Here is a 14,227-nt window from a genome sequence, read left to right as displayed (position 1 = left end):
TAAGTTTCTATATCATTAGAACCCAACTTTAAATGCTCATTCGTGGTTAAATACCAAATGAGAAATTATTTGATTTTATGATTGTGAAGTCTTCTAGTATGATTAACAGTGTCTTGTATTGAATGGCTTAAGTGAAAGTTAATATAAAGTTACAACAGCAACATGTCAAAAAATTAAAAGTTTCTCTCATACCAATCAATATAGATGTAGAATAGATAATAATCGTTCAGTTGGTAAGTAGTAGATCTTTGCCTCTTTGCTGGTATTCTGTTAATATGCTGATATTTCTGTTATTTCAATGATTCATATTTCTTTGATTTTGTGACCATCATGTTTACCAGGTGTGGTGACATCCTAGCAAGTTTTGAGTCTTGTTACGCTCCAACAACGCCTACCAGAATCCAGGAGGTGGTCGCCATGGAGATTCAACTTCAGGATCTGGTTGCTACAGCAGGTGCCAATCTAACCTTGACCGCTGACTGGACAATAGGAAGCATTGAACGAGAAACAGCGGAGGGTCAGATGACACAAAGCATGGCAGAACTTACACACTGGATCCAAGGTTAGGCATAACTATTGCTTCTTTACTTTTTAGGAGGCTGTCCATAAGGCAATTCATATTTACACTTTATATCGAACACCTTGAAGGGATCAATATTCTATTTTGCAATACATACCTTTTGTGTACTACCGTGTAGGTATAAATGCAAAAAATAAAAATATGTTGGATTGTGTGGTTAACAGGTGCAGTTAACCAATAAAAGTCAGTTCTTTATTCTGCAAAGTTTGAGACCGCTCTCCATAAATATCAGACAGCAACTTTGTTTTAGTAAATTGGATTATAGAAAACGTGATGAATCCTGGGTTAAATATTCTTCACATCATGATTAAATCCTGTTTATGGTACAAGCAAGCAAAGATGTGAAAAAAAGAAAAGCAAAAAAAAAAAAGAAAGAAAAAAGAAAGAAATCAGATTTGAATGGAGAGTTAAAGCATGACTGCACTACTTGTAGCTACTTGCGCCCTCTATACAGCCAACAATGCCTAAGCGGTACCTGTTGATCCCCCATGGTCCCCTTTTCTTATGTTTAATAATTGATGAGATAACCACCTGCTAGTGACCAGGTATGGAGGTCTAATCCCTCTTGGCCAAAGTAGTGCAGAAAGGCTTTAAAGATTTATTTAATGAAAATGAAAAAGCATCTCATTCTATTAAACATGACTATCTTCTTTTGCGTTGTTGTTTCCCTTTAGAACATGAAAGTGCAGCTCCCCCTCTAGTAACCCTCAACATGATGAACCTGCTTCACATGTATGCTAGCACAACACTCCTCATGGAAAACTCCATGTCAGGTAAGTACAGACAGTACTTATGCAGGCAAGCACTTACACATGCTGTGGGTAGTACGGTGTTCTTACCTATCATTGACTATTCTCTTGTTCATGCTCCTGATAGACTTAAAGCAGGACTGCACGACTTGTAGCTACTTACACCCTCTATATAGCAAACAATGCCTAAGCGGTACCCGTTGGTCGCCCATGATCCCTTTTAATTGAGAGCTGATTTGATGAGATAACCACCTGTCAGTGACCATGCAGTGAGGTCTTATCCCTCCTGGCTAAACTAGTGCAGAAAGGATTTAAATTGTATTTTATGACATATTTTTAATTTTTATGAAGTTTGTAATGATTGAAGGAAATTTGTGAAAAATACTGTCACTTTCTCGGTAACATTAAAAAGAAAAACTCCAGCAATTTTAGAGTAATATTAGAGTTTAAAAAGAAATAATTTGTATGATATGCTTTCCTAAGGTGATCACTTAATTATGGTTTGATTTTTATTTCCACAGCCAACATGTCCCCTGAGTACTCATCACGCAATGGTCGTTGGTTCCTGAGTGAATTGAGTGGGACCCTCACCAACATAGAGGCAGTTATGGGTATCATCTCATTAGGCATACAGGTTGGTGTGATGTCACATGTCCATGCCTTTCAACAACCATTTATTGCAGACTGTGTGCATGTAGATGTATGGGTTTACACGTCCTTAGTCCCTTATCTTTCCATATATTTTCTAAGATCACATATATATGCAGAAGAGTGAGGTCATGTTGTCTTTGTTAAATCCACCAGTAGTTAGTGCTTTTAATCTTGTGAAGGAAGCAGTAGTAAATTAAATTTCCCCCAACAGTTTCATAGTCCCATGGGCTCCAGAAACAATCACATTACTTGTCAAATTCTTTTTGTGCTTTCAATAATATTTCTACAACCAAATGTGGAAACAAGGAAACATGGACATTTATAGAAGAGAGTACATTAATTTAAGAGTTATGTACAGCTATTATGTCCAATCATGTAAACTTTACAAAATTTCAAGTTTACCCCCAAACCTGTTTGTTTCTCTTTTGTTTTAGCCTGAGAGTGAGGATCCATGTTCTCTATCCAATCTGATCGCTTGCTTCAAAGCTGTCACTGCTGTATATGAGCAGCTCCAGGTAAGTCTTAGCACAGGAGAGTTAGTAAGATTTAATTATGCAAGATACTTAATTCAGGGTTCGTACGGGTCATGGAAAACCTGGAAAGTCATGGAATTTTACTTTATTGCTTTTAAGGCCTTGAAAGTCATGGAAAATTATTTTTTCCATTGGAAAGTCATGGAAAGTCATGGAATATCAAAATTATGGACAACTATAGTATTTTCTCACTATACAAGTGAATAAATGGAGATATTTCAACCATTTTCTTCTCGTATTTTCTTTCATTCGTAACATACCGACTGATTGTACTTGTGAATGTGTTCACTATGATCGATGGATAAGCGCTGTGTACGTGGGTGTGTACGTGTACGATACGAACTACGTGTGTATGGTCAGTGTATGGCGGTACGGTCCACATCGTGCGCACATGGCTAGCTTGCGAGCGAGCTCGCTAGCGCTAGCTCAGTTCAGCAAGCTAGCGCACGTGTACGTGTGCAGTGTGTGTGTGCATATGATGATGGTGCCAACGCGACATGTGACACTCCAAGAACGAATGTAATGCCTCGATTGCACTTTGGCTTTGCATTAAATTGCGACCACTTAGACTACTACAATTTTTACACTTCTCCAATAAATGAGGAAAAAGTAAATTAGTAATATTTGTTTTTTAATTTTCATTATTTAAATAAAAAAGGAACAATACTGACGTGTCAACAAGGCAAATTGGCAGCGCTAGCTCGTTGACGATCTATATATCGACGCGACGGCATGTGTTTTGAAACTTTTGTGCATGTGTTGATTCTTCATGAAACGGAGTTGTTTATTTTCACAGACCTTGGAACTCGTCACGTGGATATTTTCACCATTACAAATTTTGTGGAAGTGATATTCAAAATGCCTGGAAATTGTCATTTTAAGGATGCTTGGTTAGAACACCCGGATTACCGTGGCTGGATTTTGAAAGAAAGTTCCGATCTGGGGACTGCTAGATGTGCTGTTTGTATGTGTAAATTCAGTGTCCGTAATATGGGCGAAGCAGCCGTCAAGAGCCACAAGAAGAGTGAAAAACACACAGCAAACCTCCAACAGCAACAACGTCGTAAGTGAGCATTTTTAATGTGAATTTTACCGATCCTTTATTGAGCATGAATCCAAATAATGACTGATAATAATTATATAAAAATGAAAGATTTGAGATTATTTAGCGATGCGATGTCACCTCGCAGGCATTGGTTACTGCTTACTGCGACCAGCCCGTTCGGGAGCGTCCCCGGCCCCGGGCCGGGCCGGCTAGGTTACTGCATGCAACAGCCCGAACGCTAACCCAGGGGGCTCCGCACTCACACGCCAGTGTTGTACCGGGCACTGTATGTGGACTGCAGAAAAAAAAAATAATAATAATTTACCTTAAAATTGACCCCAAAAATCATAAAACTAAATTTTGTACTTACAATTGGGTCCAACAGTTTGCTTGCCTTGAGAAGTATTTCCTCCTTTCTATTTCTTTAAAATATGTTTTTAAGGAATGAGTCAAAAATTAGTCCACTTGTCTTAGTGACTTACATCAATTGGCCAAAAGTTGCCGTGAATTTTTTTTTTTTTTCCTTCCCCATACTGTCAAACGGTTGTCAAAATAGGAAAACGTTTATGCTTTTAATGGTCGTTTGAACGGCAGTTAAACGTTTTGACTCGGCCCTAAATCTTACCAAATGATGATATTTATATTTTATTTATTTTAATAGACATTTTTTTCTTTTCTCCTAGATTCTACTCTCTCACTCAAGAGCTTCTTCAAGGCAAAAGGTGCAGAAAGTTCATCAGTATCTATCACGTCTACAGATGCAACAACCAGTACTTGTGCGCCATCAACCTCTAAAGTGACAACTCCCATTCCTGTTGCTGCAAGAGAGGAAACTTTAAAAGCTGAAATACTCTGGTGTCTGAAAGTGGTGGAGGATCATTTATCATTTCATTCTTGCCAGCACAACAGTGAGCTCTTTCAAAGAATGTTTCCGGACTCAGCTATTGCTAAGGGTTTCACGTTGTCAGAAACAAAATGTCGGTATATGACGGTGTTTGGTTTGGGCCCATATGTGCAAGACCTCCTTTATGACAACATAAAACAATCAAACCACTATGTGATACTGTTTGATGAAAGCCTCAACAAGAAGCTCCAGAAAAAGCAGATGGACTTCCTCATAAGAACATGGCAACACAATGAAGTTTGCACTCGCTACTTGACGTCTGTGTTCATCGGACATGGTTCAGCTGTTCACCTCAAGGAAGAACTGAATAAAGTTCTGCACACAGTTGGCTTGGAAAAATTACTGCAAATATCAATGGATGGTCCCAACGTTAATTGGAAGATGTATGATGACTTTACGCGAGAGTACACTGCTGACCTGACCAAATCCATACTGAATATAGGCTCATGTGGGCTCCATATAGTTAATGGTGCTTTTCTGACAGGTGCCAAGGCTGCTGACTGGGAGGTGGAAAGCTTTCTATCATCCTTGTATTACCTGTTTTCTGATTCCCCTGCCAGAAGAGAGGATTATCAGAAGATAACTGGAGATCATACCATGCCACTTAAGTTTTGCAAGACCCGATGGCTGGAAAACCTTCCTGTTGCAGAGAGAGCAATCAGCATCTGGGAGAGTGTATGTGCGTATGTTAAAGCAGTAGAAGAGAAGAAAATCCCTCACCCAAAGAACAAGTCCTTTGAAACTGTTTCAAAATGTACTCATATAACTGATTTCTTAGCAAGACTGTACTTCTTCATATCTGTTGCAAAGCTGGTCAATCCTTTCCTAACAGACTATCAGACTGATGCACCAATGCTGCCCTTTTTAGCTGAAGACCTTACTAGAATGCTTGCATCCCTTATGCAGCGATTTTTAAAGCTGGACAGGAGTACCATTACTTCTCCTTACAAGATAATGCAGGTAGATGTTAGCAGTGAGGCCATTCAGCTGCCCTTGGCCAAGTTGGACATTGGATTCTACACTGAGAAGAAGCTGAAAGATCTGAAGGCGAAAAATATCATCAGTGAGCTGAAAGTTCTGGAATTTCGCACTCAAGCAAAGAAGTTTCTTGCTGCAATGACCCGGAAGCTCATTGAGCGATGTCCGCTTAAGTATGCACTTGTGAGAAATATAGGATGCTTGAGTCCAAAGAACATGGCAAAAGACAAAGAAAACTCCACTGCAAAGCTGAAGAGGGTGCTTAACACCCTTAGTGATGCCCACAGACTTAAGGATTCATGTGACGATATCCTAAGAGAATACTCAGAAGCATGTGATGAGGCATCAAGAAGTGCAGAGATGAGAGACTTTGATCCAAAGAAAGAGAGATTGGACTCTGTAATGTGCAAATTTCTGTCCGAGTCTCGCTATTCGACCCTCTTAAAGTTGGTCCGCATGTTGCTTGTCTTGTCCCATGGACAAGCCTCCATTGAGAGAGGTTTCTCAATCAACAACGAAGTTGAAGAGGACAATCTCCTGGGACACTCACTGATATCATTGAGGGCCATTTATGACCATATCAAGTATGTTGGAGGAATCAAGAATGTGACTATTGACAAATCAATCATGTTGGCTGCGTCTGCAGGCAGGCAGAAATACCACATCTATCTCGATGAACAGAGGCGTAAAAAGGAAAAGGAAAAGAAAGAAGGAAAGAGAAAAGGACTGATGGATGGTTTGGAAGAACTAAAGGCCAAACAAATGAGACTGCAAGCAGATGTGAAAAGTCTTCACACCTCAGCAGACAAGTATGCTGAGGAAGCAGAGTCACAAGGAAGATTGACTTGTATTTCCAAATCAAACAGCCTCCGACGTACAGCAAAGGAGAAGGCATCCCAGTTACAAGTAATTCAGAAACAGATTGATGAACAGCTGAATGCCATTAAGAATTATTAAAGAACTTGGACAGTTTGTTACCAATGCCACCAAATATTCAGACAGGTGCAATGTGTAGAGGGATTTCTTTCAAACAGCTACATGAAGATGTCTCAAGAAAAAACTCATTCAGAAATTATTGACCAGCTTAATGCTAGCGAAACAAGAATTCATCAGCTGATGTGAGTAGGCCTACTGTGTTTTGTTGGTGAAATCAAAATTGGTGATGGTATGTGTGTGAGTTTGTGTGTTGGTGTTGTTTTGTTTTTTTTTTTTTGGGGGGGGGGGGGTAGTTACCTTGTACATGCAAAGGAGAGCTATTGAAGGAATCATGGTGGTCCATGAAACCAGGAACAGGCAATTTGTATTCTTTAGAAGTGAAAATTGCCATTAAAAAATGGACAATTGTTGATATGAATACATGTATGTGTAATTGTAAGAATATTATATAGCAGTGCATATCGAATATGATGAAAAAATAACATGTAATTGTAACAGATGAAATAACTAGATAACAAAAGCTGCCTTTCTATTAGTAGACTTGAAACATGCACTTTGCTTCGCTTTGATTTGAGATCAAATTTTCAGTCTACCGTGTAAAAAAAATGTGTAAAAGTCATGGAAAGGTCATGGAATTCTGGCTAGAAAAGTCATGGAAAGTCATGGAATTAAATTTATGAGAAAGAGTATGAACCCTGTAATTGTTGACTTTCTGTGCAATTTTACAACCAACACTCTGTATTCTCTTGTAACAGCTCTAAAAGATAATTATTTCACTTTGTCATGTAATCTTGTATATGCAAGAAATGTTTTGTATATACAAATTGAATCATGCTAAAAGCACATGTGTATTGTACACATTAATTTTGTACCAATCATGTCAGTTTCCATCATCCATCATATTGATGTTAAACTATTTAAAAAATTATTTTGTATATAAACCATAGCTGTTCGAAACTGACAATTGTTTGAATAATACACCTTTTGCAGTTTGGAAAAATCAGTGAGGGGACAAGGGGTCTTCCTGGGATGATTGCTGCCAGGAGGGTGAGAGGACCAAGCTTTAAGATATGGTTTGAGCCTCTTGGAGATAGCTGGTTCTGTAGCACTAGATGTTTAACTGTATCAAATATATATTCATAACTGTTCTTTTCTGCAGACATTGCTACATCATTTCAGTGATGTGGCCTCCGAGGCTGTCAGGTTGATCCAAAGCCGCGATGCCTCAGTCGTGTCCTCTCTAGCTGCCCTGGATGCCCTGTGCACTGACCCTCAGGTTTCTCTACACAGTATCATCTATCAGATAGAAACTGATCTACATGCAGCAGAACCTAACACACAGGTAGGTCTTCAATCTGGTCTGTCTGTCTGTCTCTATCTGTCTGTCTTTGTCTTTGGCTCTGTCTTTCGTCTGTCTTCTGTCTGCCTCTGTCTATCTGTCTCTGCCTGTCTGTCTCTCTCTGTATTTGATGCCTTACAAACCAGCCTTCATATCTAAATACAAAATATCATCTACCAGATGTAAATTGATTTGATTTTAGACCTTGATCATATGCATAGTGACCGCATATGTACATAGAGTGGAGAAGTGCCATTGGCCTAGAAATGTATTCAAACAGTGAAAGTATGTAAACTTTACTGACTTTTACTGTGTCATTCATATTGATATTGTCATGGTTATATCTCTTCATCAGGCATCATCTTCAGAAATGGTCAAGGAGCTTCGAGCCAAGTTTGACAGTCTCTTGCATCCATCAGCGAGAACACACAAACCAGCTGATGACAGCCAGACTCCAGATCCAGCCGCTTCTCAACCTCCCACCATGGGCCAGAACCTGCTAGCAGCCATCCATGTCCTGTTCAAGAGACTGGGGCAGAGTCTAGAGGAGTTCACAGAGTGCTGGGACAAGGTCGCATTCCCTCAGGAGTGGTTCAAAGTGGATGGAGTGTTCTTTGAAGCTGTGAGCCCAAAGGTTGGTCAATACACTTATGGACTCAAGTATTTGTGCAGGAACTATGCATTCAGAAAGTGATTAATTGGTGGAGGTTTATGCTCTGAAGTCTGAAAATGGACTGTTCAGTAAATGAAAAGATAATTTCAAAGCTTAATGAATGGCAACTAATGAGTAGTTTAATCAAGTGTGAACTGGTGTACAGCATATTCTTGATGTACACTTGAGAAAACTGCCAAGGTTCTGTAGCCTATATGTTTTGTTCTTTGGAATTGGCATAGTGTTGTGTATATCAAACTGGCTTTGTTTTGTTTTATGTAGTTAATGAATTGTAAATTTGACAATCCTTAACAGACGATGACAGTGTGTAAATACACTATACCCCTGCTGAGTGACCTGTTCTTTGTGAAGCAGCTGGAGACTGCTCATAAGTGTCTCACCAAGTGTCGCAACCATGCGTTGGCTCTATCAGGTAACCATTACATCTTACTGGTTAGGAAATGTAAATGTAGTTTGTGCAGAGATGAAATCCCATTTTACATTGCACAAATTGTTTCTATAAAATTCTCACCATATGTAAATGCATTATTATTTGTATACTATTCTAAACGCTTTTTATTTTTGGCTTGGTTTTGAGGAAGGAGCAATCATACATTTTCTACAGCATCTATATTGTGCACAAATAAACAATCCTTGTTGATTAAGAAGAATCTTACAATGTCCTCTCTTGAGATAAATTAAAGTGTTTAAGAATCAAGTAAAGAGGAACTCAAGGCAAATGACGAAGATGAACATTTTTTTTTCTTCCAAAGGGCTTTAGTAAATTGCCTAGACTTGGTTTAGACATGAGGACATCCCAGTTACATATTACCACTGAGCCATCATCATGACTCATGTAACTACATGTACTTGTATCCTTTGTGCAGGCTTACCCCATGAATTGGTTGACAATGGCTTAGTCTATCAAGATGTCAATGAACTGGTCGGATTCATCCATTCTGATGAGATGCTAGTCAGACCAGTCAAGCTATTCATTGTGGATTTCATCTCGACTGCAGTGAGTACTTCTCTACAGCTTACTTTCAAATTACTATGAAAGATTGTGGAATATTTTCAGCAATCTCATCAACATTTATCATTTTCTCATATACATGTATTACACTGTATGTGTTCAGCAGAATGGTGTGAACATTTTTCTTAAATTTTTAGAATAGATTGTTTTGATTTGTATTTGTGAGTTCATGCTTGTTCCCTCATATTAAACATAGTATCATTATCCTCGAGAATCCTGTGTCCTATAGAAGTTACAATAGCCTCATACGTAATGATTCTCCAAGTACTAATAGTTAGTTCGCCTCTCCCTCTGCTTTCAGCTCCTTGGTATTCCATCTACGATCCTTGGTCTATGTGTGTGCTGTCTGGCCCATCAGCTTGGCCTGGACACCACCAACCCTAACATCTCCCAGCCACACAATGGCCCAATGGATGCGCCGTACAAACTGCCCCTGGATGATCTGTGTCAGAAGGCAGCCCAGGAGGCTGTTGAGACAGGCAGGGTGGATGGACCTGAAGGCTCATCGGTCCAGCACATCATCAGGATGTATGACACAGCCAGTCGAGCAAGAGGAGAAGCATGGTAAGTGATTATCTGTCACTTCAATTCTAACTGGCTTGGTACACCCTGGGAGTGTTTCACAAAGACTAAGATCGACTTTAAGTTGGCCTTAACTATGTCAGGCTGTTCATGCCACTGTTTTCACTCACCATTTACTGGTATTGATTGGACTCTGAAGGGACATACAAATCATGGTCACAAATCTACAGAATTTACCTTTTTTGATAGTTCATTATTGAAGGAAAAAATATTATCTAAATATCATGATGGTGAGAGCAACCAGTGGCATGAATGGCCTGCCATAGTAAAGTCCAACTTAAAGTCGATCTTAGTCTTTGTGAAACACTCCCCAGAGCCCTTATAAATGTACTTCTCATAATCAGAATCAACAACTGCCACCCTGCTGTTTTTATTAATGTTATTCTGACAATCAAAATAGCGGGATTTAGTGATAGAATTTGTATATCAGCATGTCTAAATTGAAGAAAAAGTACAGTTATGTTCTTTTGCTTTTGCAACAATTGTTAGTCCCTACAATATCAACGTGGGCAGTATGATTCTTTCAAATCGTCAACAGAACTTATGATCCAAAGATTTACTAGAATTGTATTTGTTGAGTCTCACATTTGTGAGCTTAGGATTTGTGACATTTTACAAAATGCATCTCTCTTAAAAGGAATACCATTAGGGGCAACACACATTTCTATATGTATGAATGATTAAAGGTATTTATATGGAGTTTTATGAGTATACTCATTTATCTTTACAGCCAACAACATCAAAGCCTAGAGAACGCTCAAGACATAAACCGTAGAGCTCAGACACAGCTTCTGCGATTCCAGTGGCTGTATGAAGACATCCTGCAGGCAGCCGGACCTGATAGGGCTGGTTATCAGTTCATCCCACCCGCAAGGTACTTCTTTAGAAGCATAAAAGATCATACATAAACATGTAGGATGTCAGTGGTTAGCTTTGTAAGTCCGATGACAGTTCTCACCCATGAACATTATCATCTCTTGGGACTATGTTTCCCTCGTTTACTCATCTTCCTTAACCCTTTCCAAGATTTTATCAACCTTCTGCCCTCTATTCCTTATAAATTCTTACCACATACATGTACATGAAAGTGAGACTTGTTTAGTCAGATTTGATGTAAATTTCTATATCATTTATACTACAAGTTATACATGTACATGTATGTGAGTTGTTTAGTTGTTCAATTGAATTTTTTTTTTTTTAATTCTGTTGTCCACATGATCTCACCTTTTATAACACATTTTGAGGGATACGCTGGTCTAATAGTTGGGGTGTGTATCTCATCTATAAATAATCAACAGGTCTGCCATCATGTCCGACATGAGGAAACGTCTGCAAGCCCTCCAGTCAATAGAGGGCGCTATAGGAACCATGCAGGAGCGTGCTCTGGGGGTACAGGGAAGAGTTTGTCAGAGGCTGAAGTGGGCTGCTGGAGCTAACCCATCACTGGCTAATGTCATGAAAGATGTAGATGCCTCCATACAGGACAAGACACAGCTCTACACGGTATGACACAAATATGTGATCTTTTGTACAATGTCAATCGTTTTGGCTTGATAATAGAGGAAGGAATGACCATATACAAATAATAATAAAATGGACATTTATATAGCACAGCTCCTATATGAATATACTGTACTGCGCTTAATAAAAAGTATAATATTAGTACCCCAGCTGTAGCTGAACCACCATTATAAGGCGCTAAAGCATCCAAGGAATTCATTCCTACGGGTAACCCATTTACTTCACCTGGGTGGAAAGTGGTAAATGTAGATTAGTGCTGCACTGCGGGGGTTAAATGTCTTGAGCATGAGATGTCTTCGCCACAAAATCTGTTCTGAAGTATACTAAAATACTACAGTTATTCCAACAACTAATTATTGGCGGTTCTTAATCTTAAGATACACTTGTGTATTAAGTAGCCAGATATGTTTTGATTTTTTGGGGAAATTGCAATGTGCATTTTATACCATGAAGAAAAGTTGTTTTGTATTGATGCAATAAATATCATTGGTTTTGATGCTTGTTCGTACTCAGCTGGAGACAAAGAGAGCATCTGAAATTGGAGCCCTATGTCATGCCATCCTGCACTTTGAGGGAATGAGAACCCGTACCTCAGAATCGGTTTATGCAGACAATGGCTTTCATGATATCCTCCAAAGGTACTTTCATGTTTTATCTGTCTTTCACTTGCTTGTGAGTTGTCAGTGCGTGTAAGCCAGTGTTTTATCTTAGTAATGAATGCAAATTTACTTTTACATAGGGTTTCCTTTTTGGCCTTGGAACTATTTCCTTAGCTTTAATTCTGCCTGTTATAAAGCTTTAAGGATCCAATCATTAAATTAATTCTTTCAGCAGATATGTAGATGAGATAATATCAGCCTTTTTGTAAATTAGTCAAGTAATTTCATCCGTAGTGCTTTGATTAGAGAGCAAACTGTGAATTATGATCCATATTTGATTTAAGTTATAGAATCCGTTGAGCCATGTCCAAGTAGTTCATTTGGATGAATAATATTCTTTGTGTTTTGACATGCAGAAGTTACAAATTCATCCATGATTTATATTCATTTATGTTAGCAACTCTCTAGTAATGCTAGAAGAGCTACCCTAAGCCATGCAAAAGAGGATAACCTACCACTGAAACCTCTCACCATTGATAAACCTATCACAAAGAAGTAGATTGACCAAGGGACACATTTAAATTTCATGCTTGATCGTTACCTTCTTGTCATTTAGATGTCTTCAAGTTTGTAACTCATTGGAGACTAGATCAGCAAACCTTAGCCTAGCTGAAGAGGACTATCTGGCCTTGAAACCTCTGACCATTGATAGACCTATCAACAACAAATGGATCAAGGGGCTCTCAGAGTCCATCCGGAAGAAGGTCACTGAATGCCAAGGGAAGGCAGCTGAAGCAGAGGCAAAGATAGAAGCTGACAAGGTGAGATACGGTTGATTAAAACTTGATGCAGAAGTGACAGTTAACATTCTGCTCTCATAGTATAGGGTTGTCTTTTGTTGTGCTCAAATTACTTACGGTATGTTGTATATTCAGCTTAGCATCGTTTTGGAGAAATTTATTGTTTTCTGGGCTAGACTTATTCCTAACCATTATATTACCCCTCTCTGTCAAGTCGGCTTCATATACTAGTAGAAAATCAGGTACTCTCATCAGAATTTTCTGAGCAATGTGAATCTAAACATGCCATTCTCTCTTTGTATGGGTAGTTTCTGTCTTGTAATTATTGGCTAAAGCTTTTACCCCCTTTTAGAACTTTTTTCAAGATATTTGTATCAAATGATAATGAAAGAATAAGATGCGACCCGCAAACACCTTTTTGTATATCTTAAAGTTGTAGCTACTTGCTCCCTCTGTATAGAAAACAATGCCTAATCAGTGACCATTGGTCCCCCATGATCCTCTTTTTCTTATGTTAATTGAGAGCTGAGTTGATGAGATAGCCACCTGTCAGTGACCTTCCTGGGTGGTCTAATCTCTCCTACCCAAACTAGTACAGACGGCCTGTAACCTGTCTGATATGCTTCTTTCATATATTATAGGAGACGGTGCAGACAATGGTTGATGTGGTCAAGATGGGACTGACCACCCATAATGAACTCATGTCAGAGGTCAAAGGTATGCTGAGGGTCATCGCTGAGGATGAGGAAGGTGGTAGTGCTGGGATGGCTGAAGCTCAGAGGTTCAAGACCTTCTACAAGCAATACTCTGAGACCTTTGCTACAATGCTAGGCAGGATACTAACCAGTAAGGCTCTCGTTATATTTATTCCCTTATTCCTTCAGTTACCTGTTTTTACCTTAAGTTATTTTGATATTGATGATACCAACCCATAGACCCTTGCTCTCCAAATAGGGAAAAAACGTAATCCGTTGAACTGAAGTGATGAGTTTATCCCCCAAGTAGTAGATTTGACCAACTGAGTACCGGTATTAGATATTGAATAGAATATTGCTACTTGTCTATACATACAGTATTACAGTGCAAACGATGAAGAAAAATTAGTTTCCCAGTCTGTTTAACCAAATGATATTGAGTGAAGGAGTGAAATAATACATGGTACTAAATATAAATTGATACAGTTAAATCTTTGTGTAGATGTTGAAAAAAAATTGAAATTATATTTGCACATGGGGTCTCATTCTTGGATGTTTTGGGGTTGAAATTCATGATTTTTTAAAATTGATATTACTGGTACATTTTGTTGAAATGCCTCATATGACGCA

The 14,227-nt window shown here is 38.8% G+C and overlaps 2 protein-coding genes across 3 annotated transcripts in view; both read left to right on the top strand.

Moving 5' to 3' along the window:
- Nucleotides 1-14,227, top strand: part of LOC583702 (serine/threonine-protein kinase SMG1) — a 63,027-nt gene that overhangs the window by 42,106 nt on the left and 6,694 nt on the right. For both annotated transcript variants that reach the window (XM_030983984.1, XM_030983983.1), the window contains exons 56-69: nucleotides 342-562; nucleotides 1,255-1,353; nucleotides 1,851-1,963; nucleotides 2,415-2,495; nucleotides 7,536-7,718; nucleotides 8,071-8,349; nucleotides 8,683-8,800; nucleotides 9,255-9,385; nucleotides 9,702-9,964; nucleotides 10,713-10,856; nucleotides 11,281-11,485; nucleotides 12,017-12,141; nucleotides 12,719-12,923; nucleotides 13,544-13,748. In XM_030983984.1, coding sequence (XP_030839844.1) covers nucleotides 342-562; nucleotides 1,255-1,353; nucleotides 1,851-1,963; nucleotides 2,415-2,495; nucleotides 7,536-7,718; nucleotides 8,071-8,349; nucleotides 8,683-8,800; nucleotides 9,255-9,385; nucleotides 9,702-9,964; nucleotides 10,713-10,856; nucleotides 11,281-11,485; nucleotides 12,017-12,141; nucleotides 12,719-12,923; nucleotides 13,544-13,748 — 2,372 coding nt within the window. The remainder of the gene's footprint in view (nucleotides 1-341; nucleotides 563-1,254; nucleotides 1,354-1,850; nucleotides 1,964-2,414; nucleotides 2,496-7,535; nucleotides 7,719-8,070; nucleotides 8,350-8,682; nucleotides 8,801-9,254; nucleotides 9,386-9,701; nucleotides 9,965-10,712; nucleotides 10,857-11,280; nucleotides 11,486-12,016; nucleotides 12,142-12,718; nucleotides 12,924-13,543; nucleotides 13,749-14,227) is intronic.
- Nucleotides 2,546-7,077, top strand: LOC115923432. The gene is made up of 2 exons (XM_030983985.1): nucleotides 2,546-3,576; nucleotides 4,242-7,077. The coding sequence occupies exons 1-2, from the start codon at nucleotides 3,246-3,248 to the stop codon at nucleotides 6,395-6,397; spliced, it is 2,487 nt and encodes an 828-aa protein (XP_030839845.1). The 5' UTR covers nucleotides 2,546-3,245; the 3' UTR covers nucleotides 6,398-7,077.

The sequence above is a fragment of the Strongylocentrotus purpuratus genome, unplaced genomic scaffold (assembly GCF_000002235.5).
Source record: "Strongylocentrotus purpuratus isolate Spur 01 unplaced genomic scaffold, Spur_5.0 spur5_scaffold_14, whole genome shotgun sequence".
In the NCBI taxonomy this organism is placed as follows: Eukaryota; Metazoa; Echinodermata; class Echinoidea; order Camarodonta; family Strongylocentrotidae; genus Strongylocentrotus; species Strongylocentrotus purpuratus.
The sequence above is the reverse complement of the archived record's forward strand: the minus strand, read 5'-3'. Positions and strand labels throughout refer to the sequence as shown.

Bases quoted from the DNA above. Each gene is read 5' to 3' on its own strand.
- LOC115923432 (XM_030983985.1), top strand. From the start codon at position 3,246: ATGTGTTTTGAAACTTTTGTGCATGTGTTGATTCTTCATGAAACGGAG. The intron at 3,577-4,241 runs GTAAGTGAGCAT...CTTTTCTCCTAG, and splicing joins CCTCCAACAGCAACAACGTC to ATTCTACTCTCTCACTCAAG.